The sequence below is a fragment of the Lithobates pipiens genome, unplaced genomic scaffold (genome assembly GCF_037356315.1).
Source record: "Lithobates pipiens isolate NorthernLeopardFrog02 unplaced genomic scaffold, aLitPip1_a1.2 Scaffold_19, whole genome shotgun sequence".
Lineage (NCBI taxonomy): Eukaryota > Metazoa > Chordata > Amphibia > Anura > Ranidae > Lithobates > Lithobates pipiens.
Window position 1 is genome coordinate 444,282,392 of NW_027507764.1, and position 25,853 is coordinate 444,308,244.

Consider the following 25,853-nt stretch of genomic DNA (forward strand, 5'->3'; position numbering starts at 1 on the left):
TTAAGGACAATTAAACCATTAACCCCATAGCCTTGTAATCCAGTACAGAAATGAATGAATGCTTCATTACATTAGCTTTGTAAAAAAAGAAATCAAAAATTGGAAAAGAGACTTACACAACAAAAAAACAGTGCTGAAAGCTATTAGTTTGTTTGTGTTCAGTAAACGTAATAAGTCAGTGATGAAAGCTATTAATGTTTTTTGTGTTCAGCAGACAGAGAGATATTTTGCCTAAATGACTCAACATAGATTTGCCGACCATTTTCATTTCTTCTGCTTCTCAACGTATGATATTCATGTCAAAGGAAAGCCTGGCCTTTGTCAAGTGTCTACAAAAAAAAAACTGGTCCTGCTTCAGAAGGAAATAGCTGCATACATACATTAGCCAAAAAATGCCTAACTAGTATAACCTCAAATAATTGTTAAAATATGCTGTTGGTACCATCTGAACAACACATTTATGCCAATAATCTGCAGCTTTGTTCATCAAACAGACAATTCATCAAATATTGCATCCAAAAACTTTAGACATTTATAGCCAAAATTGATTGAAAAAATGTTTCTTGTTCATAGCGCAAATCTAACCTTAGATGGCAAATCAAGGCTGCAATAAACATTAACAGAACTAATTGAAGGGGTTTTCAACTTTGTACTAAAAAGTGAACTCCTGCAAAAGGTATCTCCTTGTAGCAACATGGAGGAGTTCAGTTGCTCCCTTTCCAGTCCTCTTTAAAGACTAGTAGATACAGCTTTAAAGTGGTTGTAAAGGCACAATGTTTATTACCTTCTGTGTGCAACAGCCCCCTCTTGAACTAGCATTGTCCATGACAGCCTTGCCTCCCCTGGAACTCGCACTCCTGATTGACTTTTGGCAGCTGTTGTCAATCACAGCCAGTCACGGCTCCGTGTGTGAATGGACACACAAAGCCGCGGGTCAGGAGTGCACCTGCTTGGAGCCAGGAGTGGTGGCATGGGACCCGGGAAGAGGAGGATCCGGACTGCTCTGTGCAAAACCACTGCACACAGTAGGGAAGTAGAACATGTTTGTCCTTTTAAAAAAAGAAAAAACAAGGCTTTAATATATCACTTTAACTATCTGCAGCGTCACTGCTGGTCAAACCAGTCTTGCTTTTTGTCCTCTTACTCCTGTCTATAGATGAATATCAAGGAACTGGTGTCATTTTTAAAATTTTTGACACATGTTAAAATTAGCAATTTTTGCTAGTAAATATTTTAGAACCCTAAAACAATTACATATTTTCTTACTACCATAAAAGTGATCAGGTGGCTGTAGAATTCCCCTGATCACTTCTACTAAAGATCTGATCACCAGCTAAAAAATGGTATACCCTCACAGCAGCAGCTGCAGCCATGAGCTTGTTTAACCACTTGTGAATAGGACAAGGGTGAACTTACTGCAAATTAAATCTATATTAAGAGGTATGGAGAATGCCATCTTTGACTTCTACATATGAAAATTCGAATTCACCGGCTATGATGCTGATGAAGTGCCCTCAGTCAGTCAGTGATCTGAACCAAATACAAATATCACATTCTGATGTCACTCTGGAAGTCTAATCTGGTTCTGGTTCATTGACTCTCTCAGAAAGCATTAAAAAAAAAAATATGTACAGGTAACCAGCATCTACAGACGGATTTCAGCAATGGCAGCTTTTGTATTCTCATGACCGGTTTGCTATCTGCGTTGCCAATGTTCTTAGAACTGGGAATCAACATAGCCACTGATTAGCCATCTAAGCGATGACATTAGCTCATAAAATGTATTCTAAAGTCGCAGCTATGATTATACTGCTGGAGGACAAATCTAATGTAACATGATGGCTGCTATACCTCCTAAAACCGAAAACTCCTTACTGTTCATTTGTTTTTTCATTCACAAATCTAAGGTAGCCAGCTCTCCATTCATACAAAATGTATAAAAGATTGCATCCTACCTCTTGCCTAACTGCTGTTGAAGAATCAGTACTTTGTCTGAGAGTTCTTTTTCAACATTCTGCATATGCAACTCAAAGTCCTTAACACTGAGCTGCACTGAATCTTCCTTTTCGCATGTAAACGTCTGTGTCAAGGTTTCCTTTTCAAGCCTCTGTGCAGATAGCAGCTGTTCTCGATCTTCTTCAACTTTTTGTATTGATGTTTCATGCATTTCGACCTGCTGTCCTAAAGCCTTTTCATGCTGCTCAGTTTGCTTTTCAAGTAGTTTTAAAGTGTCTTCTAATTTAGTCTGTAAGACATTTAGTTCTTCCTGAAGCCTGCTTTCTCTTTCTAATGCTTGCTGATGGCCACTGGTCAAATTATTAATGTCTCTTTGTAATGATTTGGTTTGCGCTTCATGAATATTCAGCATCTGAGAAATACATTGTTCTTTCTCCATCGTCAATAACATTTTGAGCTCTTCCAATCCAAGCTCGTGTTCACCTTTCTGATTTTTTAACACATTATTTAGGTGAATAACCTCTTTCTTTAGTGCTTCTGTTTGCTCACTGACTTGGAAATTCAAGGTGTCTTGCTGCTGTGCTTTATTTTCTTCCATAATTACTTTTAATTCATCAATTTCCCCTTCTTTAAGTGCTAATTCCACTTCTAATTTACATCTAATATCAGAAAGTTCTGAAATTCTAAGGTTTAGTTCCTGAAGCTGAGAATCTTTATCCTTTGCAATGGCTACACAAGATTCCTGCAACTGGTCCATTTTTTGTTTATTTTCTAACTGCAGTTTTTCTATGCAGCATTTATATTCTACTTTTACATCTTCAAGTTCTTGTGCATGTCTGAGCTGTAAATTATCTTCTAATTCTTTGAGGTGTGTTTGCTCTAAAATTTTAAACTCCTCCTTGAGAAGTCTGAGTTTTTCCTCATTCTCTGTATGAAGTTTCTTTAAGTCCTCTAAGGTTGTTTCCCGGGACTCTTTGAGCTTCTGCATTTCATAAGATTGTTCCCTCATAGCACTTTCAACATGGATCATTTTCTGATCCCTTTCATTTTGTAAGTGCAGAAATGTTTCATTTTCACTTCTGACAGCAGCAGCTTCCATTTGTTTAGTTTGTAAATCTTCCTTCAGTCCCGTAATATTACTTTTCAACTGTTTTATGACTTCTTCATTTACATTAAGGTCTTCCTTTGACAGCTGTAGTCGCTTTTCATAAGATTTTTGTAGAAGCTGTAATTCTTCAAAATGTTTCTCTTTCAATGCAGTTTCAAGAGAAACATTAGCATGTTGAATCATTTTTAGGATCTCTGCAGAAACGGATTTAATAGCACTGGCAAATTCACTCTGCTCCCTTTGTACAAGTATCTTTAATTGGCAAAGCTCTTTTTTAAAGTTTCGCAAATTGGCTTGTGATTCTTGAGCAACAACTTTGCATCTGTCCACACAAGCTTTCAAAGATATGTTTTCGGCACTTTTATCTTTACTACCTTTTGTGTCCTGCATACGCCTGCTGTCAATTGCATTTATGACCGATGAATATAGGGACTCCACCATCATTTCTGGACTTTGTGTATCACTAATGTTAGGGGACACAGGATTTTCCTCTATAACAAATTCATTGACAGCAGACATAAAGTCAGATTCAGGACTATCTGCTAATGAGTCCAAATCCAAGGAACCCTGTTTAAGCGACTGCTCGATATGTGGATGAGGAATTGTCTCAAAATCAAAGGTATGAGCGTCGATACTATCTGGAGACAACTCTTCTAGGGGTGCTGGGATGGAGACAGAAGGACAAATGGGACCCTGAAGACTAAGTGATGGAGGAGATTTGGATGAGGTAGTAGTTGTAGCTTCAGTTGCACTTTCAATCCTTGGTGTAGTTGCAGATTGTGGTGAAACTTGACCATTAGACACCTGAAAATAAAGTCAAGAAAATCAGCTGAATCAGTTTAAATTTTTATGGTTATCAATATTTTCTAAAAGATAACTACATCTTACTGATAAACCTGCTATTGCAAAATATAGCACTAAGTAAAAGATGGAATTGCAATCTTAGGACTACAAAAATCCAGTAATTCCAATAAAGGATATTTCATACCTTCATTTTGCTACATCTTTAGTGGGGTCTCGATAAAAATACAACTGACATAAGGATAAACATATCCCACAATAACAATATTAATCTTACTGACATTCCCCTACTCAAAGATGACACTTCACAGTTGTGAGGGAAATTATTTTGAGTTGTACAAGGACATTTGCCTATTTCTTAGATGGGTCAACTTTAACAAATCAAAGAAATTTCTTGCACTTAGACACAATTGATATTTGCAGACTTTTTTCTCAGGCTATAGCCCAGGATATTCGTAGTAGTGACTGGGACCAACATAAATCAAGCTCACACAACCTCATAAGAGATGAAAGAAAAGCTCTAGCACAACTGAATAAGGACCATGATTGCATTATTAAGCTCAGTGATAAGGGCGGGAATGTGGTGGTATAAAAGGAAAGTGATTTTTTGAAAGAAGTATACGGACAAATAAGCCACAGTTCACGCTAACCAAAAAATGTGCAAACAACCCCTTTTTTAACCTTTTCATGGAAATCAATGGGAAGCTACAGTATATAACGTTTTTGAGGTTGGTTTACTTTCTAAAAAAATAATAGGAACATCTGCAGGTAGGTGAATATAACATTGCCACATTTTATGAAATTCCCAAAATACAAAAAAGTGACCCCCACCCCCAGGGAGACCTATTGTCTCCAGGGTGGGTAGTCCCATTATAAGAAAATGAAAATATGTTGACAAAAGGAGCATATATTTGGTATCTGAGCTTCCTTCATCTGTCCTGGATGCCAGCGACATGCTTCAGAAACCTAAAGATTTCATAGTACCTATGGAATGCATATTGGTAGGCATGGATGTGGAATTGTAATAGACTTCGATTCCACATCAGGTGGGGGTACACGCAGTGGCCTAATGGCTGGAATGTAGACATCTCCTAGCTGGCCCACACAAAACATTTTTTTGTAGAACTTTTAGAACTTGTTCTAAGTTCTAACTTACTCTAAGTATTTATGTTTATTGGAAAGTTCTACCACCAGAAAATGGGAGTAGCCATGGGAGCCACGTGTTCCCTCTCCTATGAATGCCTACATTTAGGTTGGTGGTTTCTCTGAGTTCAGAGCTTTATATTCTCAACCACTGGGTTTACAGCGCGACCTTTAGGTGTAGGGCACTAGGCAGAAAAAGCACATAGCAATGCATATGGATAGTCCTAACTGGTGGGAAACTCCCTCTCTGCTATAGACAACACAGTTTATTACAAAGCAGTACAAGGGAAAAAAAGAGCCAAGACAGAGGGGTGTTCGTCATTGAACTCAGAGAAAGGGAGTACCAAAAATATTGTTTTCTCTTTTGTTCATTGATGGACACAGGTCTTCACATTCTCAACCATTGTGCCTGAATGAGGGGTGGGGAACCAGCGAAAAAACATGGAACACCTCCCAGGAACCTCCGAGAAGAGGAACAAGAAACCTCAAACAGCCACCTGCAAAACTGTGCAGACGATAAATGCATCCAAAGATGCAAAAACATTTACTTGGTAAATCAGACTTGGCAGACGACAAGGCCAACGTGAGACCCAGATGCCTGATGTTGGAGCATCCTGGTACAGTGTGCCATAACAGGGAAGGGAGAAGCCCGATTCCCTAAAGACATAAGCTTGGACAATGGTCTGCCTGATTTGAGAAATAGTGGCAGAGGAACCCACTAGACCTTTTCGTGGGCCGTTCGCAATCACAAAAAGAGAACTAAACCTCTGGAACAAGGTTGTCGTAGACAGGAACACATGTGAAGTGAGCAGACACTATGAAGAAGGGACAATATTCTCTTTCAGATGACAATCGAACACCACCTACCATATCCCTGTGTAAAACCAAACAGGAAGGCTTACAAGACAAGTCTGACAGCTTTGACATGCAGCGTGCGGAAGAGATAGCAATGAGAAAAGGTGACTTTCTGTGAGAGAGTAAGCAAATGAAAAATTAACAATATTCTTAAAGGGAGGCTTCTGAAGAACTGAAAAAAAAACAAGTTCAGGTTCAACGGCAAAACCGGAGATCACACTGGAAGAGCTACATGCTGAATCCCATTAACAAAGATACAAACCAAGGATAGCGTGGCCAAAAGGCGCTGAATAAAAACTGCAAGGGCAGAATCTTAGCTCTTAATGGCCAGCTTTTCATCAAATGTCCAGTTGAAGAAAGCGAAGACACCAAGAAAAAATGCAAGTGTAAATATGCAGCCTTGCACTATGAAATGTAAGCCTTCCAAATACAATGGCGAATCTTCCAAGAGGTGGAGTTACATGCCTTCAACACAAAGGGAATCACAGGGCTTAACAACCCCATGCATTATAACATGGCTTCCAACAGCGGCATGCCCCCCCCCCCCCCCCGCAAACAAATTTGATCAAAAACATATCTGGGAGACTACTGACCACTTTTCCTTAATTCAGCTTTAGATAACTGTGATAGTCCACATGCCAGTATTTTACTCCCAGAATGTAAATGGGAGTAAATGAGAAGTTGGCATGGGAAGTTCTGCCAATGAAAGACTTTGTGAGGCTGCAGAGTTCCTGGAGTGCCGCAATTAATAAAGTGTGACCCAAACTGCAAAATGCAGGGGTGCTGATGTCAAGGGGAATGTGTAAGTACATGTCCCTGATGTCTATGGAGGACAGGAAAATCTGAGGAAGGGAGGTCACCACAGAACAGATGGAGTCCATCTGGAACCATAAACAGGTTGGATTAAAAGTGCCCAAAACCTTTCTGGGTCCAGAACCGGGCTATTACGCTCTAGAGAAGAAAATTCTGCCCGCCTCATAAACAGCCTCCTGTAGACAAGACAGGGAGAGATGGAGAGGTGAAAAGTGAAAGGAAAGAACTTGTCTGGTGGATAGGAAGGAAACTCCATCTAGAAGCCTGACAGAATAAGTTTGTGGACCCATTTGTCAGAAAGCAGAGAAATCCACAGGTCCACAAAGACAACCCCCACCCTAATGAAAATAGGTGGGGCAGGCCTTCATGCTATGGAGGGCTTGTCCACTGGATTTTTTTTTTAAAGATATGTTTTATTGAGTTTTTCAAACTTTCATACAAGCGTATAAAACAAAAAATAAAAAAAAGACAAGCCTTAATAAACAAAAAAATTATAATGGATAATTTCACTATCAAATGCTTAAAAATGTATCGACGTAAAGTATCTAGGGGTCTAGATCAAATACTGTCTAAATTTAAAGTGAAAATCTACAGAGTATGTAAAAGCATATATATAAAAAATATAAATCACGTATGTGAAGTATATAGCATTAGACAGTAATTCTAGGCAAATAAACACAGTGTATAAATACTAATCAGTGCCATAAATAGATGTGCAAAAACGCAAACAAGTGCAAACAAGCAAATATATAGCAAGACTGTGCACAATATGCAAAATAAATAAATAAATCCCAAAACGGGACGTGGGGATTTTAAACAGTCCACGGTGCTAGATAGTGCAAATGTGACAGTGTTTTTCAAAGACACTGGGTGTAATTATAATGCTCTCCAGTGACAGTGTGACTTTTGTGTGGAAATACACTCTTCAGTGTCTATTGACACTCATGGCTGTGCTAGGTTATTACCTTACTGCTGTAAAGGTAAACAGCATGTAGAAAAGCAGGGAGGGGTTTACACTCTTTCAAGCTGTGATGTTCCTGCGCGTCCCTTATTGGGTATGCAGTAAAAGCCCGGGGAATCCTTGAGCAGTCCTTGCGTTCTCTCTCACGCTGTATCAATCTCATGTGTTCAATGCAACAGGGTATAAAGAAGGGGATATAGAGCCTGTCAGCTGTCACACACGGCTTGCTCCGAGAGATATTATTTAGAAAGTACCAGATGACAAAAAATGCACAGAAGACATTTTTTGATGCAGGATATTAGGAAGGACCAAAGCCAATGAAATAAATCAACCAATATCTCCCCCAAATGTTTGGACTACAGGGCAAAATTAAAAACAATGTAACTTGTCCATAGGTTTAGTGGACCTGTGAGGACAGGAGCATTTGATCCAAGGAGCCTGGTGAGCAAATAAAAAACACTTAAGTGCAGAGAAGCATGCATTGTGGCACCCACATTTCCTGGATTGCGGGAGAAGGTATACTTCTTTTCCAAATGGTACTTGATGACATCGTGCAGAGTAGCACCAAGAGCCGTTTCCCCTGGGATGGTAAATTGGCCAAGACCTTCTAAGATGTCTTTCCAACACTAAAGCCATAGCCGTGATGGAGAACTTTGAAAGCCGGGATCGGCATCAGAGGATGCATCACAGCGTAATTATTAAGATAATAATTAAACAATGCCTTGAAGTGGACCTAGCATCAGATATGTTTTTGTTTGTTAGGTACATGATGTGCATTGTTGTATAGTTGCAAAACTTTAAGGTATCTTTTTGCTTTCAAGAAGATTCAAGGTACTGACTCAAACAATGCCTTCATCAGTTTCTGTTTACAGTATGGTGACACTTTTGTTCGGGTATAATTTTGAGTCAGCATCTAGTTTCTGGACTGAGATTCTGGCTCACAGCTGACACAATAATGTACATCATAAAGGATAGCAACATTGGTTGGTTCACAAATTAGCTTCTATTACTTAATACAGAGTATTCAACAGTTTACATGTATTTCATTTAGATTTACACATTTGAACACAGCCTCTGTTTAGCAGATACTGAGCTTAAAAGTGTAATGTAAATCCAATTACTAAAATCTCATACCTGCTGATGTGTAGCAGAGGATAGCATGCCTCAAAAGCTGAACTACAATCTTTTTACTTAGCCAATAAATGATATCCTAAATTCAAACTTATGCTTTAACATGGTAATGCAAATTCAAAATGAAGCTTTCAAATAAATGACAGTAATACTTGATGATCCTGCCATTAAAGCCCAAGTTTACCTAAAAATGACATAACTCAATAAAGACACAAAGTATTACTTGCCTTCAGAGGAATCTGTTTCACTGAAGGCGAGTTATATCCCTTGTGTTTATTGTTTTAAGTAAATTTAGGCTTTAAGGTCATTGTTTAGGCACTTCCTATTATTATTTTTTCGAAATTGTCTGTCTTTTTTTGTTTATAGCAGAAAAAATAAAAACCGCAGAAGTGATCAAATACCACCAAAAGAAAGCTCTATTTGTGGGAAAAATTTACATTAATTTTTTTTCGGTACAGCGTCGCAAGTGTGCAATTGTCAGTTAAAGTAACGCAGTGCTGTATCGCAAAAAATGGCCTGGTCAGGAAGTGGGCAAATCCTTCCAGGGGTTAAAGTGGTTAAGAAGTATTACACAGGCGTGGTCCACTATGGTCATTAGCAGAAAACCAATCCCAAGAAAGGCCATGCAGCGTTCAGTAGAGTGCATGCATGTAAACAGGAAGTGTCTACAAGAGATAAACAGCACAGAGATACAAAAAAGAAAAAAGAAAAAGTATTTTAACAATGAAGCATGTCACTGTTTATTATACACTTGGCAAACATTTAGGATTTACATCTACTTTAAATTGTCTGCTGTACTGTACTGTACTAGAAAAATGTCACAGGTACTACAAAAATACTTCACCTTTTGTTCATTTAACAGATCTGTAATAGTCTGAGACATTTCATCCAAACTTTGCGCAGCTTTCACCAGGTTGTGGAGAGCACGAACATGCTGGTGCAGAGGCTCAAGATCACAAAGTAAGGGTACCCTGAGGGGACAAAAAACAAGAGATAACCCAACTTTCTTGCATTCAAGAACATTACAAATAATTTCTACATGTAAAAAAAAAAAAAAAGACATCAAACTTTAAAGCTGGGTATACAAACTCATTTTTTTTTCATTCAACCCAGCAGGCTGAACAAAAAAATAAAAATAAATGACAGATCGCCACACCAACACAAGTGATGTTAGTGCAGTGCCCCCCGCTGTGCTATTGTATTCTGACAAGGGGACTGTCCCCCCCCAGAACACACTAATCAGTGCTGGCAGACATTTTCTGCCAGCACTGATCAGATGCTGGTCTCTTCCAGGATGCCCGTTCGACACAAGACCAGCTTCTGTCAGGGAGCTTTACACATGTACCGAATGTCGGCCAAAATTGGAATGTATGTACCCAGCTTAAGGTTGTAAATGAATGATAAATGTATTCATATGCATGTAAATTGTCTTTTTTTTTTAAATTCCCTCTTTAGTTAAAAAGTTACTGCTCAGAGAAAAAAATATACTTTATTTTGTTGGCATAAAGATAAAAATGTAAAACATAGGAAATTGCTATAAAAACACCATTGTACTTCTCAAAAATAAGAATGCCTAACTTCATTCTCAAGATGTTTAATTAAGCAAGACAATTTAAAAAAAAACATTTGTTCCACTGCTTAGCCGTAATTTATGGTCATTGATTTCCTATTAATCACAAGTGCTTGTTAGTGGATATAAAAAAAACAAGAAAAGTCTTGGCAAATTTTGTGATTAAATGCCGCTATTCAGCTTTGTAATGAATGGACAACTGCATTAATACCCAAGGGACTTTGCTCAGTGAAACTATTAGAGTTGAAATAGAAATGTACAATCATGCAAACAGTAAATCTTTTTTTTTTTCCTTCTTCTAAAGTGATATGGGATTCAACTTGGACTGCACAATATTTCAAATGTCAGACATTGTGTGTGCTGCGTTTGAATGCAACCTTAATTTAATAAGATTTATTTTCATCCAGATCACCACCTGCTTGCTCTGATGACTCACTGTTGCTGCAATATAAAATGTCAATATGAATAGGAACATGAAAAATTGACTATGTTTTGAAAAGAAGCATGAAGTACAAATTTAGGGATTTTTGAAATGTCTGAATTATATTAGGTATTTTTTTTTTTAACCATGCTCCGATAGCTGATTGGATGGTATCACTCAATCTGCTCCGATCAGCAGGGCATCGCTGAGCTGATACCCTGCTAATCAGAAAGGAATCCTGTGAAAGGGGCCTATGACTACAAGAGGGTATGTGAAGGTGACCAATAAATGTATGGACCTTAAATTAACAGGTGACTGTACTGAGCAATAAAATATAAAAGTTATTCATGAAACCCATAACAAAATGAAAAGGAAATGAGTAAGAGTGAATGAAGTTTGCTGCTGCTGCAAAAACCAGACAAAAATACCTTAATACTAAAAGGTATCCAAAAGTCAAAAGGTTACAATCATCAAGTAATATCTGCCTCACACCAATATAATGAATGTATAATAGCAACTATACTTATATTAGTAACTATCTCATTCTCTATTGTATACATCTTTGCCATGCCTACATGTGTGTTACTATTAGAGCCAAACAGATTTTTAGTTTTTCTTAATTTTGACGGAAAAGAAAGTGAGAGAGAGTGCCTTCCCAACAGGCACAGAGAAACAGGTAAAAGGTAAACCCATCCACAGCCTAACCTAACTAGAAGAAAAGGTTTTGGCTGGGCATCCACTTTAAGCAGGGCTTGTTGTAATTAAAATGGAACATCACTCTCTTTGATCAACATTGACTATTTTTAATATTTATGCTGCTATCATGAGTAAACAGATAAAGTATATAGTGTTTACTTTAAACTTTTTTTTTACATGTCTTCAGTTACTTTCTGGTTTCCAGGCCTAGGCAAATGATGTCATAGATCTCAGGAGTCTTTCGGAGGGGTTTTCCCAGCTAAGCACACCTTTCTGCCTACATGCCTGAGCTAAGGGCAAATGAATTCCAGGAATAAATGCTACATGAATCATCTGCCCTTACTCAAGAAGTCCCCAGCCAGAAAGGGGATGGGGGGTGTTTTTCAATATAATTTATCAGAAAAAAAAACATGGAGACATGGATGGATGAGTTAGGTTGCTTTGAATATTAAAAATTAATTAAATAGCATTTTTGGTTTGCGGTGCTCAGATACTGTGGAGTTCTGCTTTAAGCATGATGATTACAACACATAGAAACAAGAACAATGAAATCTAGAGGACATTACCTGAGGAAAAGTTGCACTTCTGGAGGACAAAGTGACTGCAAAAACTGAAGGTCATTTACAGATATATCAGGAAGCTCGTTATCAAATTTCCTAGGCTTTCGAGTCTAAGTATGATAAAAAAAAAAGTAAAAATATATGCATTAAATCATAAATGCTGGTTGAATATGACCTACCTACAAGAGGTATATTAGAGAATAATTTAAATATAGACTACAACATTTACAATAAGTATTTCAATCTTAGGTTGGCACTGACCAGGGGGAGTATATAATGCATAATAAAATCCCACTGCACATCACGAGGTTGACACTCATAGAAAATCCCCTTTTATGCAAGTATGGCTGATCCACAGTATTCGTAAGTATTATAAAAGAAGGATACAGGAATAAAGATGGCATTTAATTTTCCCCCTTGTGCTCATTGTTGTCAGATACAGTGGTCAAAACAGAGTTAGGACAAATTGTTTAGGTATGTACACAGAAAGATTGTGAAACTCATTTTCTTGCAAAAAATAAGTATACATAGAGCATTGTAATACATGGTCTTCATTAAAGGACTTACTGATGGTTCCCTGTGATTTACTGTATTTATTGGCATATAAAACGCACAGGCATATAACGCGCAACTTTATTTTAGGAGGGAAGTTTCAGGAAAAAAAAATTTAAATGAAGAACTTTGAAGGGAAATAAGGGTCAGTGCCCATCAATGCAGCCTTACCATTGCCCATCTGTAGCCTGATCAATGCCATCTGCAGCCTCACAATTGCCCATCAATGCAGCTTGATCAATGCCCATATGCAGCCTCACCTTTGCCATGAATGCAGCCTCACCTCAGATTAACTGCTGCCTTGAAGGGGACAGGGATGAGGGCAGGGCGAGCGCCGTCAGATTACATACAGCACAAATCTCCTGTTTACTCTGCAGCTTCTTTAATATGAAGGTCTATGATAGATGGAACACTGGTCCAATGCCGGCCAAGGAGACGGGACTTCCTATTGGAGAGGCCGCTGAGTAAACAGGAGATTCTCGCTGCATGTAATCTGACGGCTCTCATCCTGTCCCCTCCCCATTCCCTCCTGGGCAGCCCAAACTGCAGTGTTGGCTTATAACATGCACACACTATTTGCACCCGATTTTCAGGGTGAAAAAGTGAGTGTTATACGCCAATAAATACAGTAATAGAAATTAATATGGAGGAGATGTTGCTGCTATTTTGTCGTTTTACATTGCCAAAAAATTTGTCCATGTGCAGTGCTGTATCTGACTGTGAGCATCTACGCGTATTGAGTATACCTTGTAATGTGCCATGTTTTCACCCTTACATCTCCTGTGATTTATATACATATCATTTTGCACATGCAGGATTTGACCACCCTATTGAGCTGATCATCGAGGACAGGAGCCACAATACACTGTGCATGTTCGATCACACCAAACAACATGACTTACATGCTTCTGGCACAGTAACATTTACCTGGTTGAGGGGCACCCCTGGCATTGGATGTGGTGGCGTAACACATCCAATCTCAAGTAGCGGCTGTTAATGTAAGTGCTGAACAGCTTTACAACATGCTATACTGTTTTTTTAAACAGCCATCTATTATCATATTTCCCTTGCTGGGGAGTAAAGAAGCCGGAGAGGTCTGAAAGGGGACATCACAGGGCATTTTTCTACTGCTTTTTATTGAGCAGTAAGTTCACTGGTAAGTTTGCATTCTATTGGGTAACTGCTGGTGTGCAAGTTTTTGGTTGATATCCTTGATGAAGGTGGAGGATTTAATGGATACATGTTTTTTGTTGTCATATTAACTTTTATTATCTAGTGAGCAGTGTGTATAATTTGTAAATGCAAAATTTATATAAATACTACACTAGGTAACCTTTTGTTGCTCTAGTATATGAGCTTAAATTTGATACTACATTATCCTCATTGGTGATTGGATATCTGGAAGAGCTGGACAGAGGCTAGAGCGGATTTAATGGGGAAGCCTACCAATTCATTTCATGCATTTTTACTGCTTGGGATTTGAGTAGCCATTAATTCTGGTGAGTTTGCGATCCAATTGGGCGATTAAGACTTTATGGATCTCTAGTGGATACACATTTGGTAGTGAAAGACACTAAAACTGAATTTTGAAATTACATTTTTGTAGAGGTAGAATTTTTTCGAGTTTTATTTTAGGCAGGTCATTAAGAAAAGCATAGTGCATGCATAGTACAGCCTGGCACCATTTTTGACAAAAAAAAAAAAGGGCTGAATACAAAAGCTTTTGAAACGAGAATAAAACATTTATATTTCCTACTAAGTATAGAACTGTAAGGTTCTCAGAGTCAGGATTGTATTATGGCTAATCAAACATAGCAAAAGTGTTTGTTAAACCATGTTCGACTTACAGAGTTAACCAATAAATTATATCAATTTAACACAAAAAATTCTGAAAGCAGAGACTAAGTAAAAGACTGTTATACATACACAGAAAGATGAAGGCCAAGAGTCAAGTCCTCGAAAAAGACGATTTCTTAAATAAGATTTCCCTATATGAGAAAGAAAATTAATTAGCAACTCTATACTGCTATGGCATTAAATGTATGCAGCAATAAGACCTATACATTGTACACAAGCTTAGACATCTCAAATGGCTCAAATATTAACCAAGACCTGCACACCATGATTGTCAATGATAAATCGAAAATAAATCATATGTACAAGGACTAAATTAGCATTAAACTCACAAGCATCACGGTGTGATTTGTGATCTGCTTTAACTGTTTATTACCTTCAACCAATGCAATCAAAATCAATTATTGAATATAGATCTAGTGCTCCAAGCAGCTGCCCATCATCGAAAAAGCCTCTTTAGAGCTCTGAAATACGTACATGCTAGATAGTGTAGGCTGCTTCAGGTTCCCAGCGAATGCTGTCATTCCCTTCCCTTTCTGCTTCCTCAAAGCTACTCTGTGTTGATTCACGGGCGCTGACTGGCTGATGAAGTGGAAGTGGGACAAGCAAATGGGACAAGGATGGAGCAAACACAAAAAGTGTTTCAGAGCCTTAAAGGTTTTGCTTGGTACAATAGAAGTATCTTGGAGCAGTAAATACAATATAAGCAACCTGCTGATAAATCTTTTAAAAGTCTACTAGACAAATAGTATAGGTGTCAATATAACTGAGGGACACTTATTTGTAGTGTGTGGAACTATAGATGAGAAAATACACTTTGAATACTCACAATATTACTCTTTATACTCTGTAAAATACAATTTGGTCAGCATGGGATACCATCTATGTGTTTAAATTACTGAATATGTAATGAACGGTTTGTTTAATGCCCCTTTCAGATGCGGTGGACTCCCTCAAGCAGATCTACCTGCTCAGTAGGGATCTCTCTGCTGAGCCCCGCTGAGCAGGCGGATGACAGGTCGTGTTCCCTATGCAGAGTGGACATGGACACAGTCAACTGTACTCTATGGGGCGGTCGGATGGAAAGGGATCGCCTGTCTGTTTCCATCTCACCGTCATCTGTTCTGACGCCCATCCGTCTGTTTTTAGCGGACAGGATCAGATCAGATGCTGGCAGGTGTCAGCGGCACATGTCTGCTGACATCCGCCGATCCATAGAGAACTATGGATAATCCGATCTGGTCTGCCTGAAAAACTGAAAGACGGACCCTATCGGTCCATCAGCGTGAAAGAGGCCTTAATATAAGGTTTACATTTTTATAAAAAGATACAATATGTTCATGGAAAAGAATCCTCCACCTTTATTGATAATGGATTGTAAATATATCAAGAATGCATACTTCATAATGTATGACTGCAATATTGCCTAGTCTTGGCTGTTAGATGCAGAGTCACATAGTGTGATTGAAGGTTCAACTGTAATTGGATTTTTTACCACGCACCAGCTGGTAGCCTGATAGCTTGGAGCTATGTGCCGTCTATATTTCTGTGTTGTGCACTAGAAAATCTTTGGAATAAATACTACGATTTACTACACCATGAAGTTCTTCTTTTTCTTTTAAACAAAATTATTTGAAACATTCACTGGAGTTTTTGAATGGAGTAAAAGGAAAGTTACCAAATCCATCCTGTTATCCATTACGGAAGAGAGTCGCTATCCCCTTTGGGCAGACCAGGTGGAAACATCACAGCTGATCGCTGCTATTGTCAGAGTGAATGGAATGATCACTTCATCTTGGTGTTCCTAATGCGGGAGAGCCGCTGACTTATTCTCTGGAGTGGATTGGGTGAAAAGTTATCATAGTGTGCTGCTAGTACCAGGTGAGTTTGACCCTCATAATCTGGGGTCCATCAGATTCGGTAAGAGGCCATTTTGGCTCCATTTAAGTGTATGTCTACCTTTCAGATTTAAAGCATCTGATCAATCTTGCAGAGTGTGAGGGGCGGCATCAAAAGTTTTTGTCTCATCACCTCACTATTTTGTTTCACTTTGAACATTTTTGATACATAAATATAAATATTTGTGTGGATATCTAACTCTTGAGTTCTCACTTAGGATGTTTTACACTTTATCAGTATATTTCATTTACTAGTGACTAATTTACTCACCTTAATTCATTTATTAATGTGTTGCACGTTTTTCACATATGGTATACGTATTGTGTTGTAAAAGTTTTTGCACAATCTCCTTTGTGTTTATATATAATCCTAGTGTTAAAACCGACTCTTTCATGTTTAAAAAGTGTCTAATCACAGAGGTTAGCTGCCAGCAACCACTGTGATTGGCTCCTTGCCTCTACTCCATGGTGTGCAGCTGCTGATAACAGCCTTATAATCATAAAGCTATACAACACACTGGGAGTATGCTCTGAAAATCTGATGATTTCATACATGATGTGCAAACATGATTAACAGAGTCAGTGCTGTGAGCTGTCGGTACATAATGAAAATCAGGCATTACTTACTAAACAATTTCCCAAATGTTTCCCTTTTTGCTTTTTCGTTTTCATAGAGTGATTTTCCATCTTTTACTAAAGCATTTGCCCACTGTTAAAGAAGCATACAGATTGGTTAAAATTTGAGGATTCAATCTATTTATCACAAAATATATAACAGACATTTCCCTTTTCCTACGGCATCTAAAATATCTAATTATTTCAATAGTTATCTAGTTAATGATGACGTCAAATCTTTGGCGATAATCCATGCTACACAGACCCCCCCCCCCCCCCAAACCTGGATTCCCATATTTTGCATTTTCTGGTCCATAAGATCCCCCTGAATAAACTGGGGTCACACTGAGGGCTGGGATCAAACTCAAAATAGAAGAAATTGAGACTTCATTAACAGCTGAAAGCATCTCAGATCACTGAATGGACTCTTTAACTGGATTCCTATTTGGAAAGATCGAATTGTGGCAAAATTACTGTGCATGCCTCTATTTTTCATAGATGTGACTGAAATTTCAACATGCTCATAATGCAAATATATGTGAATATTACAATGCCAGCAAAGGAAGATACATACTAAAAAAATAAATAAAATAAAAATAAAAGTGTTTCTAATTTGCATAACAAAGCTGTTATTTAATATTTCAGTTTTGGAAAACAGCAGCACATTGATGGGCCTGGCAACTTGCTGGGTACGCATTGGGCCGAATGTCGGGAGATGTTGGCCAATTAAGCAAAAAATGGCCGAATTTCATCCCGTGTGTGTGCCACCCTGTCCGGCAGAAGCCATCAGCTTCCATCAGACATGCATGCTGGAAAACCAAGCAAATGGCAGAGAGCACTGATCAGAGTATTCTGGTGAGGAGGGCCACCCCCTGTCAGAACACAGCTCAGTGGGGGAGATGGCTGCACTAATGTTGGATCATTAGTACATTGTCTCCAACCTGAGCTGCCAGTTTGTTTGTTTTTTGTGCAACCAAAAACTGTAGTGTGTACCAGGCTTTAGGTGGAAAACAAACTGCAACATAAGTACCCAAGGAATACTATATATGGAATAAATAGCTTATTCAACAGGATGTTATGTATCCAACCTGAAATATTAACTAGACATGTAATGCTGCAAGTTAGAGACACAGAACCAAAGCCATGCCTCTCCTCCTTCTCCGCAGAGGAGATTTATAGCAGCTACCGAGATGTTGCTTTGATCCTGTTTCTCATGCTGCCTGTGTGTGCTACACTGGGAACAGCTGCATGTAAGCTTGTAGTTTAGTTTGGGGGCTTGTACAAAGTAGAGGTGCCAGAGGGGCTCTAATGGTCCCAGAAGGCACAGGTGGCACACACATACACAAGTCAGGCAGTGGGATTGGGGGATAGTATCAGGAGAAAAAACACAGAACAATTGTTAGGGGAAAAAAAAAAAAAAAAAAGAAACAGCAAAATCATGTCCTGCTATCAATCTCTCATTTTACAAAGAAAACATTTGGCTTTACTATGACTTTAACCCCTAAAGTGGGCTTTAGCCTGTCTCCTCTCCCCAACTCAAACACATAACCTAACTACTTAATGTTAGTCAAATCTCTAAGTCCTTACACTATTAATAACAACTATTTTGATTAATATTTAATTTATCCAGTACCAGGAAACCTTGTGTTGTGCCAAAAGCATGGTGCAATATCCCCTGGTTGCAGTAGAATCCACTCCAATCTACTTGTCATTTTTAAAGGCCCCAAACAAAACTTTTACTACTTACCTCTCTGTAGTGTTTTATGAACATTTTCCTCCTGACAACCTCAACCACCGCTAAGCAATACATTTGGGGAACTGTACTCAATGCCTCAACTATTTTCACTCTTTCAAGAAGCTCCATTAAAAGTCGAAATAAAGCCTGGATTTTTTCCCCATCTTGGTCAGCATGCAGCATTACAAAGCAGCACCACCTGAAAAGCAAGAAATACTTCAGTTCAACAATCTCTGAGAATGTCTGTGTAACAAGATGCTTCTACATAAAACTTAAACATTTTAATGAGGCAGACAGACAAAGAATAAACAGAAATGTCATTCACCCTTAAAAGGGAACTTCTAACATTAGTGCTCAATAGCACTATTTTTATTTTTTGCAAATCCTCTCTTGCTACTATAACAAATGTCCAAGTTCAAAACATTTCCCATGAATTTCTGCAACCTTTGTAACCAGGACAAAGAGTGAGAATGAATCTCCCTAATAGGGATATTAATAAAACCTGAGAGAAAAAAAAATCTAACCCTTCTATACTTATTTAGACCACAAAAAAAATGTGGGCTTTAAATACACTTTTAATTGAAATTACCTCTTTAACCTTCTTAAAAATGGGGTTATTGGTTTACCTGTGAAATCCTTTTCTTGAAGTCCATCACAGGACAAAGGGTATCTTCATGTCCATTAAAATAAGGTTACTCTGCTACCTTCAGGTGATTAGACGCTGGCAATCAGGGAAAACAGCCAGGTAAATCTCACCCCAGACATACCCCTCCCAGCTGGTCATAGCTCTAGTTTTATAGCAAGCAATAAAACAACAAAGTTAAAGGGGTGGAATCTCTGCATAATGTGATGTACTCCAAGAAAATGATTATTCGGGTGAACTAATAAATCCTATTTTCCTTATCAGACATTCCAAGCTATAGGGTATATACATCTCCATTATAAAAGGGATGTCAAAAAGCACTGAATAACAGGGTAGGGCACAAACAGCCAACAGGCCCCAAACAACTAAACCAGAACAGGTTAGAACCTTACGCAGCAGCCTGCAAGACCCATCAACCAAAGACCATTAAACATCCACTTGTTAAAACTTAAGTATGAATTGAAGACCAGACAGTAGCATTACACACTTGATTTACAAAAGCCTGATGATGACTAACCCAGGAAGCATCAATACCCATGGTAGAATGAGCCTTCATCAAAAACTGTGGAACTTTGTCCTTTAGACCATAAGCTTGCAAGATAAGATGATTGAGCCATGGAGAAATAGTAGATTTAGAAGTTGTGTGACCCTTCTTTGGGCCTTTAGGAAGCACAAAGAGGGAATCAGACTGCCAAATTGCAGGGGTCCACTACAGATGAAGCTTGACTGCAAAAACCGTGTTCAAGGTATGAAGAGCCTGGTTCCTCAGCTCCTGGTTAAGATTGAACAAAGAGTCCACCTTAGCTAAAAAGAACAGCTCAAGCTGTAAAACCACCTTGTCACAAAGGATCACCAGGAATAGTTCCTTAAAGGCAAGAGCCCCCAATTCTGAAACTCTACAAGCTGAAATAATGGCAACCATAAAAATAAACTTCTATGTCAGAAGGACTAAGGACATGCCCCAGAAGGGTTCAAACTGAAATTTCTGCAATACATAAATTACCAAGTTGAGGTCTCATGAAGCCAACCTAGTCTTGACCCCCTGTACAAAGCAATGAGCGTCTGAAAGGGAACTGCTAAGGTCAAAATCTGACCCTTGATTGTACTCAAGGCCAGTCCCTAATAAACTCCAGACTGGAGAAACGCAGAATGCAGTCCATGACATACTTTTAAGAATGAAGTCTCTGAGCCTTTAAACCAGGCTAAATAAGACTTCTGAATTCTGTGGTAAGTATGTTATTGGAGCTGATTTCCTAGTTAGGAATGACAAAATCAGAAACTCGCCTGTCGCCCAAAACTCTGGCTTCAACAGCCATGTCATTAAAGCCAGTGACTGTAATTGAATAATGGAAAATCTGAGCTTGCAACATGAGGTTGGGTCAAACCAGTAGAGTCCATGGTTTGCACACTGACAAGTTTATGGTGTTGAAGTATCACATTTCTTCTGGGCCAAGCTAGGCAACCAGAATTACCGGAATGTCTTCCACCCGAATCCTGCGAAGCAGGCAGGGTAGAAGCTGTAATAGCGGGAAGGCATAAATTACGGAAAATTAATCCCACATCATTGCAAGAACATTGATCACAAAAACGCAGGGATCCCTGGTCCTTATTATTAATTATTCCATCTTCACACCAAACCTGAATGCCAGAAGATCAATTTCTGGGGCTCTCCAGCTTTAGCGGAATTCCTTGAACACCTATGGGTGAATTAGCCACTCCTTCAGAGACAGTCATTGACAAGTGAGCAAATATGGCTGCCAATTTTCCACCCTAGGAATTGTGGATGGTAGATAGAATGGAAAGATGAAGTTCCACCCAAGAAAGAATAGGATCAATTCCTCTAAGATTTGGGTGTCGTGTCATTAAAGCCAAAACTGAGAAGCAGGATAGAATAGAGGGCCTTGAGATAGCAGAAAGACATAAATTGGCCTGAAGTGAGACCAGGGAGTTACAAAGGCATCTGTTGCTAGAGCGAGGGGATCCATCGCTCTAACAACAAACAGAGGTCACTTGTGGTTGAATGCCCATATCTGGAATACCCCATTTTAGATTGAAGACATTTGGATAAAAGGCCTATTCCCCTTGATTCAAGTGATGGTGGCTGCTTTTTAATTGTCCACTCCTCAGATCGGAACCACGGAGATTGCTGGACAGTGCATTTCTGTCCACAAAATTATTGGTACACTCCTCACAACCTGAGAGACCCGTGTCTGCTGTGGTAACTTCCCAGTGATAAAGGAAGGAAGGACTTTCCTACTGTTGGGCTGGCGATTCCCAAGATAGGACATTTCCTTCTTGGCTAGACAGGAGGATGAGTAAATTGAGAGAAGTTAAAAAAAAAAAAAAAAATGAAAAAATGGCACAAGAGATTTGTTTAGTGTAGCAGAGTAATGGCAGGAAACTGTGGGATCGTGAACAGTTCCAAAAAGTTCATGTAAGGAGAAATCGTCCATATGAATTGAGAGAGAAGCCTTTGTTTTCCAGAATGACAAAACATTTAGATGAAGTGTTCGTGAATGGAATTGGCAGAATGGTCTTGAAAGAGACTATCATTAGGCCTAAAACTTTTATGAAACAACGGGTGATTTTCTCTGTGAAGGAGAAAAGGTCCATCACCTTCAGACTCTAGCACACTACTGAGGACTCAAGGAATGGGGTGGAGTTATAAGGGAGGGGAGTGTCCTCTAAAGTTTTTCCAGTGTCTGATCACCTGAAAGTACATGCCTATAAGTCATGGTGTGGGAATACTATACCAGTGTCCTGGACTATACAATTAAAATATATAATTTTTCTTCTGTTCTATAATAATAAAGGTAGATTTTATATTACCATAACTAATAATAAATAAAACAATGTGGAATGCATTACCCAAGTTACAATCACACTACAGGCCATCCCTGTATCTTTCTTACAGTGGGGTCTGGGTATGGTCTTCAACGTTATGTTGAGTACCAGCCGATCTGGAAACGGCCAAATGAGCCCCAGAGATTCTGCAGCAGCTGAAGAATCTTGCCAACAGAAAAAGTATATTGAGAAGAGAAGATGTCCATTCTAAGACACTAGGAAAAAACTGAGGCATGCTGGGAGTGAAAAGAGTTAAAATAGTTTTGGTTTGCTAGTGTCCAATCTCCTAAAGCAATAACTCAATGAACCTGAATCTACACCCTATGCCATAATAAAAAAACAAACAAAAAAAAAACAAAAAAACAAACAAAAAAAAAACAAAAAAACAAATTTAGCAGTCAATCATCACAACATCATAATACAGCTTACTTTAGTCGGACTTGTAGATTGTTGGCAAGCTCCTGTTTGGCAGTGGTACATTTCTGCTTGATGTCCAGCAGTTTTCTGTGGTTTGTTAACATAATCATTAATTGGTTTGCATGGCTCAAACACAAATCTGGTAACACAGAGGGGTCCTTCAAGTTTTCAGCCCGCTTCTGATTGGCTAAAAATCCCTAAAGTAAAACAAGAACACACATATGTTAAGTTGTAAGATTTTCTTAAGAGTAAAATAACACATATATGGTTTAGCATATAAAATGTAGAAATTGTTATATGAAGGAGGTCAAGAATAGTAAATAACAAGAACCAAACATTGAAACATTGGTTGATACACAGGTAAGAAGTAGACATATAAATAAAAAAACAGCTCTACATGAGAATCCACAATATCCACTATTAATTCAAACACAATAGTATATATACCATAAATATTCCTGTGAGGAACACGGTTGTAAACCCTCTCCTATACCTAGTGAAGTGAACAGCCTCAGATGATACACAGAGATTAAACAGATCCTCCTACATAAGTTTTACTTGTATATCTGCTGTCTTTCCCTTTCTGTATTCTTTGGAAAGTGCAGACTGTGTTAATAATCTTTCTTCCTGTTTCAGCAGCACATAGGGGTTGGGTGTGAAGTCTGGGCTTACAACTGTGCAAGATCTGATTGGAGGAAAGGCACACACCCCCACGCCAAATAGGCGGGAGTAATGAAGGAACATGCATAGTTGTACTGTGAATAGACAAGCTCTCTCCTTATCTACCTCTAAGCTCCTTCCCAAACTCAAATTTTCAGCTGCTGTTATCTCGTGTGTCCTATAACTTGTCAGAAGTGACTATGCTGATAACAGAGAAATGCAGCAGAAAGACATGGCACTTAGAGCTTGGAGAGAGATAAGTAAACACTACAGATATATGTGCTTAGGTCAAATTTCATGAATGAGGTTTACACACACTTTAACAGCAGATGACAGTTCACAGAATGTCCTTTAGTGTGGAAATCCACCTCATGCCAAATGTTCCTTTTTTCCTTAATCTTCCAGCTCCGATCATCGCATATATGAATATGACATGCTTGCCAGATTTGCATGACCACTATCTCTAAGCAGATCATATAGTGATTGATGATTAAGGGGTTTAACCAGCTCCAGTAACCTCTTTTTTCAACTACCATTCTGGTTAGGTTCTCAAGCACTCAACCCTTCACTCAGTATAAAAAATTATAAATGCGCAATCACCATTGCGTAATATCTAAAAACTCACATGTAAACACTTGCTAATTGAGGAAGTCCTTATGATGAAATGCATTGATAGTGGGTGTGGCATTATATATTTTTTAACCACTTAAGGACCGCTGTATTGCCATTGTACGTCATAGCAATGGCACAGGCAGGCACAAGCACGTACATGTACGTGCCTGCCTTCCAGCGGGTGGGGGGTCCGATCGGACCCCCTCCCGCTGGATACGGTGGTCCGGTTCGCTTCAGGAGCGATCCGAGATGAGGGGTTGGCCGTTGGTTTCTGGCCACGCCCTCTCAATCGCTCCTGGCAAATGAGAAGCTTCCTCCCACTGTGTATTGTATACACAGGCAGGGAGGAAGTGATGTCATTCTCCTCGGGGCGGTCTTTTTGACCGGACTACGAGGAGAAGACAAAGTAAGTGCACCAACACTACACTGACATGTAGGCACACACAGGCACACAAACCCCCCCCCCCCCCGATCCCCTCCCCCCCCAGTCACAGTGTCACTGATTGCAGTGATCATTTATTTACTGATCACTGCATTCAGTGTCAGTTGTAACAGTAAAAACTGTCAGGGCAGTTAGTGTTAGATCCAGGGTAGCCCCCTACCACCCCCCAATAAAGGTTTAACCCCCTGATTGCCCCTAGAGTTAACCCTTTCACCCCCTTTTGCCAGTGTCACTAAGCGATCATTTTTCTGATCGCTGCATTAGTGTCGCTAGTGTCGCTAGGTAACTAGTTATTTTTTTAGGTTCACCGCCAGGTTTTTATATCGCTAGGTACCCCGATATACTACCCAATAATGGTTTTAACCCCCTGATTGCCCCTAGTTAACCCTTTCACCCCCTTTTGCCAGTGTCACTAAGCGATCGTTTTTCTGATCGCTGCATTAGTGTCGCTAGGTAGCTAGTTATTTTTTTAGGTTCACCGCCAGGTTTTTATAGCGCTAGGTACCCCGATATACTACCCAATAATGGTTTTAACCCCCTGATTGCCCCTAGTTAACCCTTTCACCCCCTTTTGCCAGTGTCACTAAGCAATCATTTTTCTGATCGCTGCATTAGTGTCGCTAGTGTCGCTAGGTAGCTAGTTTTTTTTTTAGGTTCACCGCCAGGTTTTTATAGCGCTAGGTACCCCAATATACTACCCAATAATGGTTTTAACCCCCTGATTGCCCCTAGTTAACCCTTTCACCCCCTTTTGCCAGTGTCACTAAGCGATCATTTTTCTGATCGCTGCATTAGTGTCGCTAGTGTCGCTAGGTAGCTAGTTTTTTTTTTAGGTTCACCGCCAGGTTTTTATAGCGTTAGGTACCCCCATATACTACCCAATAATGGTTTTAACCCCCTGATTGCCCCTAGTTAACCCTTTCACCAGCGATCACAGTATAAGTGTCACTGGTGACGCTGGTTAGCCAGTTAGTTATTTAGGTTCCCCGTCAGGTTTTTATATAGCGCCAGGGACCCCCATATACTACCTAATAAAAATTTGAACCCCCTGATTGCCCCTAGTTAACCCTTTCACCAGTGATCACCGTATAAGTGTGACGGGTGACTCTGGTTAGTTTGCTTTTTATAGCATCAGGGCACCCACCATTTATTACCCAATAAAGGTTTAACCCCCTGATCACCCGGCGGGTGATATCAATTAGGTTTTAGGGTCAGGGTCTGCGTCGCCCCAGGCAGCGCTAGGTTAGTGCCAGTACCGCTAACACCCACACGCAAAGCATAAACCTCCCGTAGTGGTATAGAATCTGAACAGATCAATATCTGATCTGATCAGATCTATACTAGCGTCCCCAGCAGTTTAGGGTTCCAAAAAAACGCATTGTTAGCGAGATCAGCCCAGATACCTGCTAGCACCTGCGTTTTGCCCCTCTGCTCAGCCCACCCAAGTGCAGTATTGATCGATCACTGTCACTTACAAAACACTAAACACATAACTGCAGCGATCGCAGAGTCAGGCCTGATCCCTGCGATCGCTAACAGTTTTTTTGGTAGCATTTTATATTTAAA

At 39.3% G+C, this 25,853-nt stretch overlaps 1 protein-coding gene across 5 annotated transcripts in view; it reads right to left on the minus strand.

Moving 5' to 3' along the window:
* Positions 1-25,853, minus strand: part of RB1CC1 (RB1 inducible coiled-coil 1) — a 230,354-nt gene that overhangs the window by 83,557 nt on the left and 120,944 nt on the right. For all 5 annotated transcript variants that reach the window (XM_077492686.1, XM_077492687.1, XM_077492689.1 and 2 more), the window contains exons 8-14: positions 22,586-22,770; positions 18,682-18,868; positions 16,947-17,028; positions 14,494-14,555; positions 12,022-12,125; positions 9,613-9,739; positions 1,956-3,868 (exon numbers count right to left, since the gene is read on the minus strand). In XM_077492686.1, coding sequence (XP_077348812.1) covers positions 1,956-3,868; positions 9,613-9,739; positions 12,022-12,125; positions 14,494-14,555; positions 16,947-17,028; positions 18,682-18,868; positions 22,586-22,770 — 2,660 coding nt within the window. The remainder of the gene's footprint in view (positions 1-1,955; positions 3,869-9,612; positions 9,740-12,021; positions 12,126-14,493; positions 14,556-16,946; positions 17,029-18,681; positions 18,869-22,585; positions 22,771-25,853) is intronic.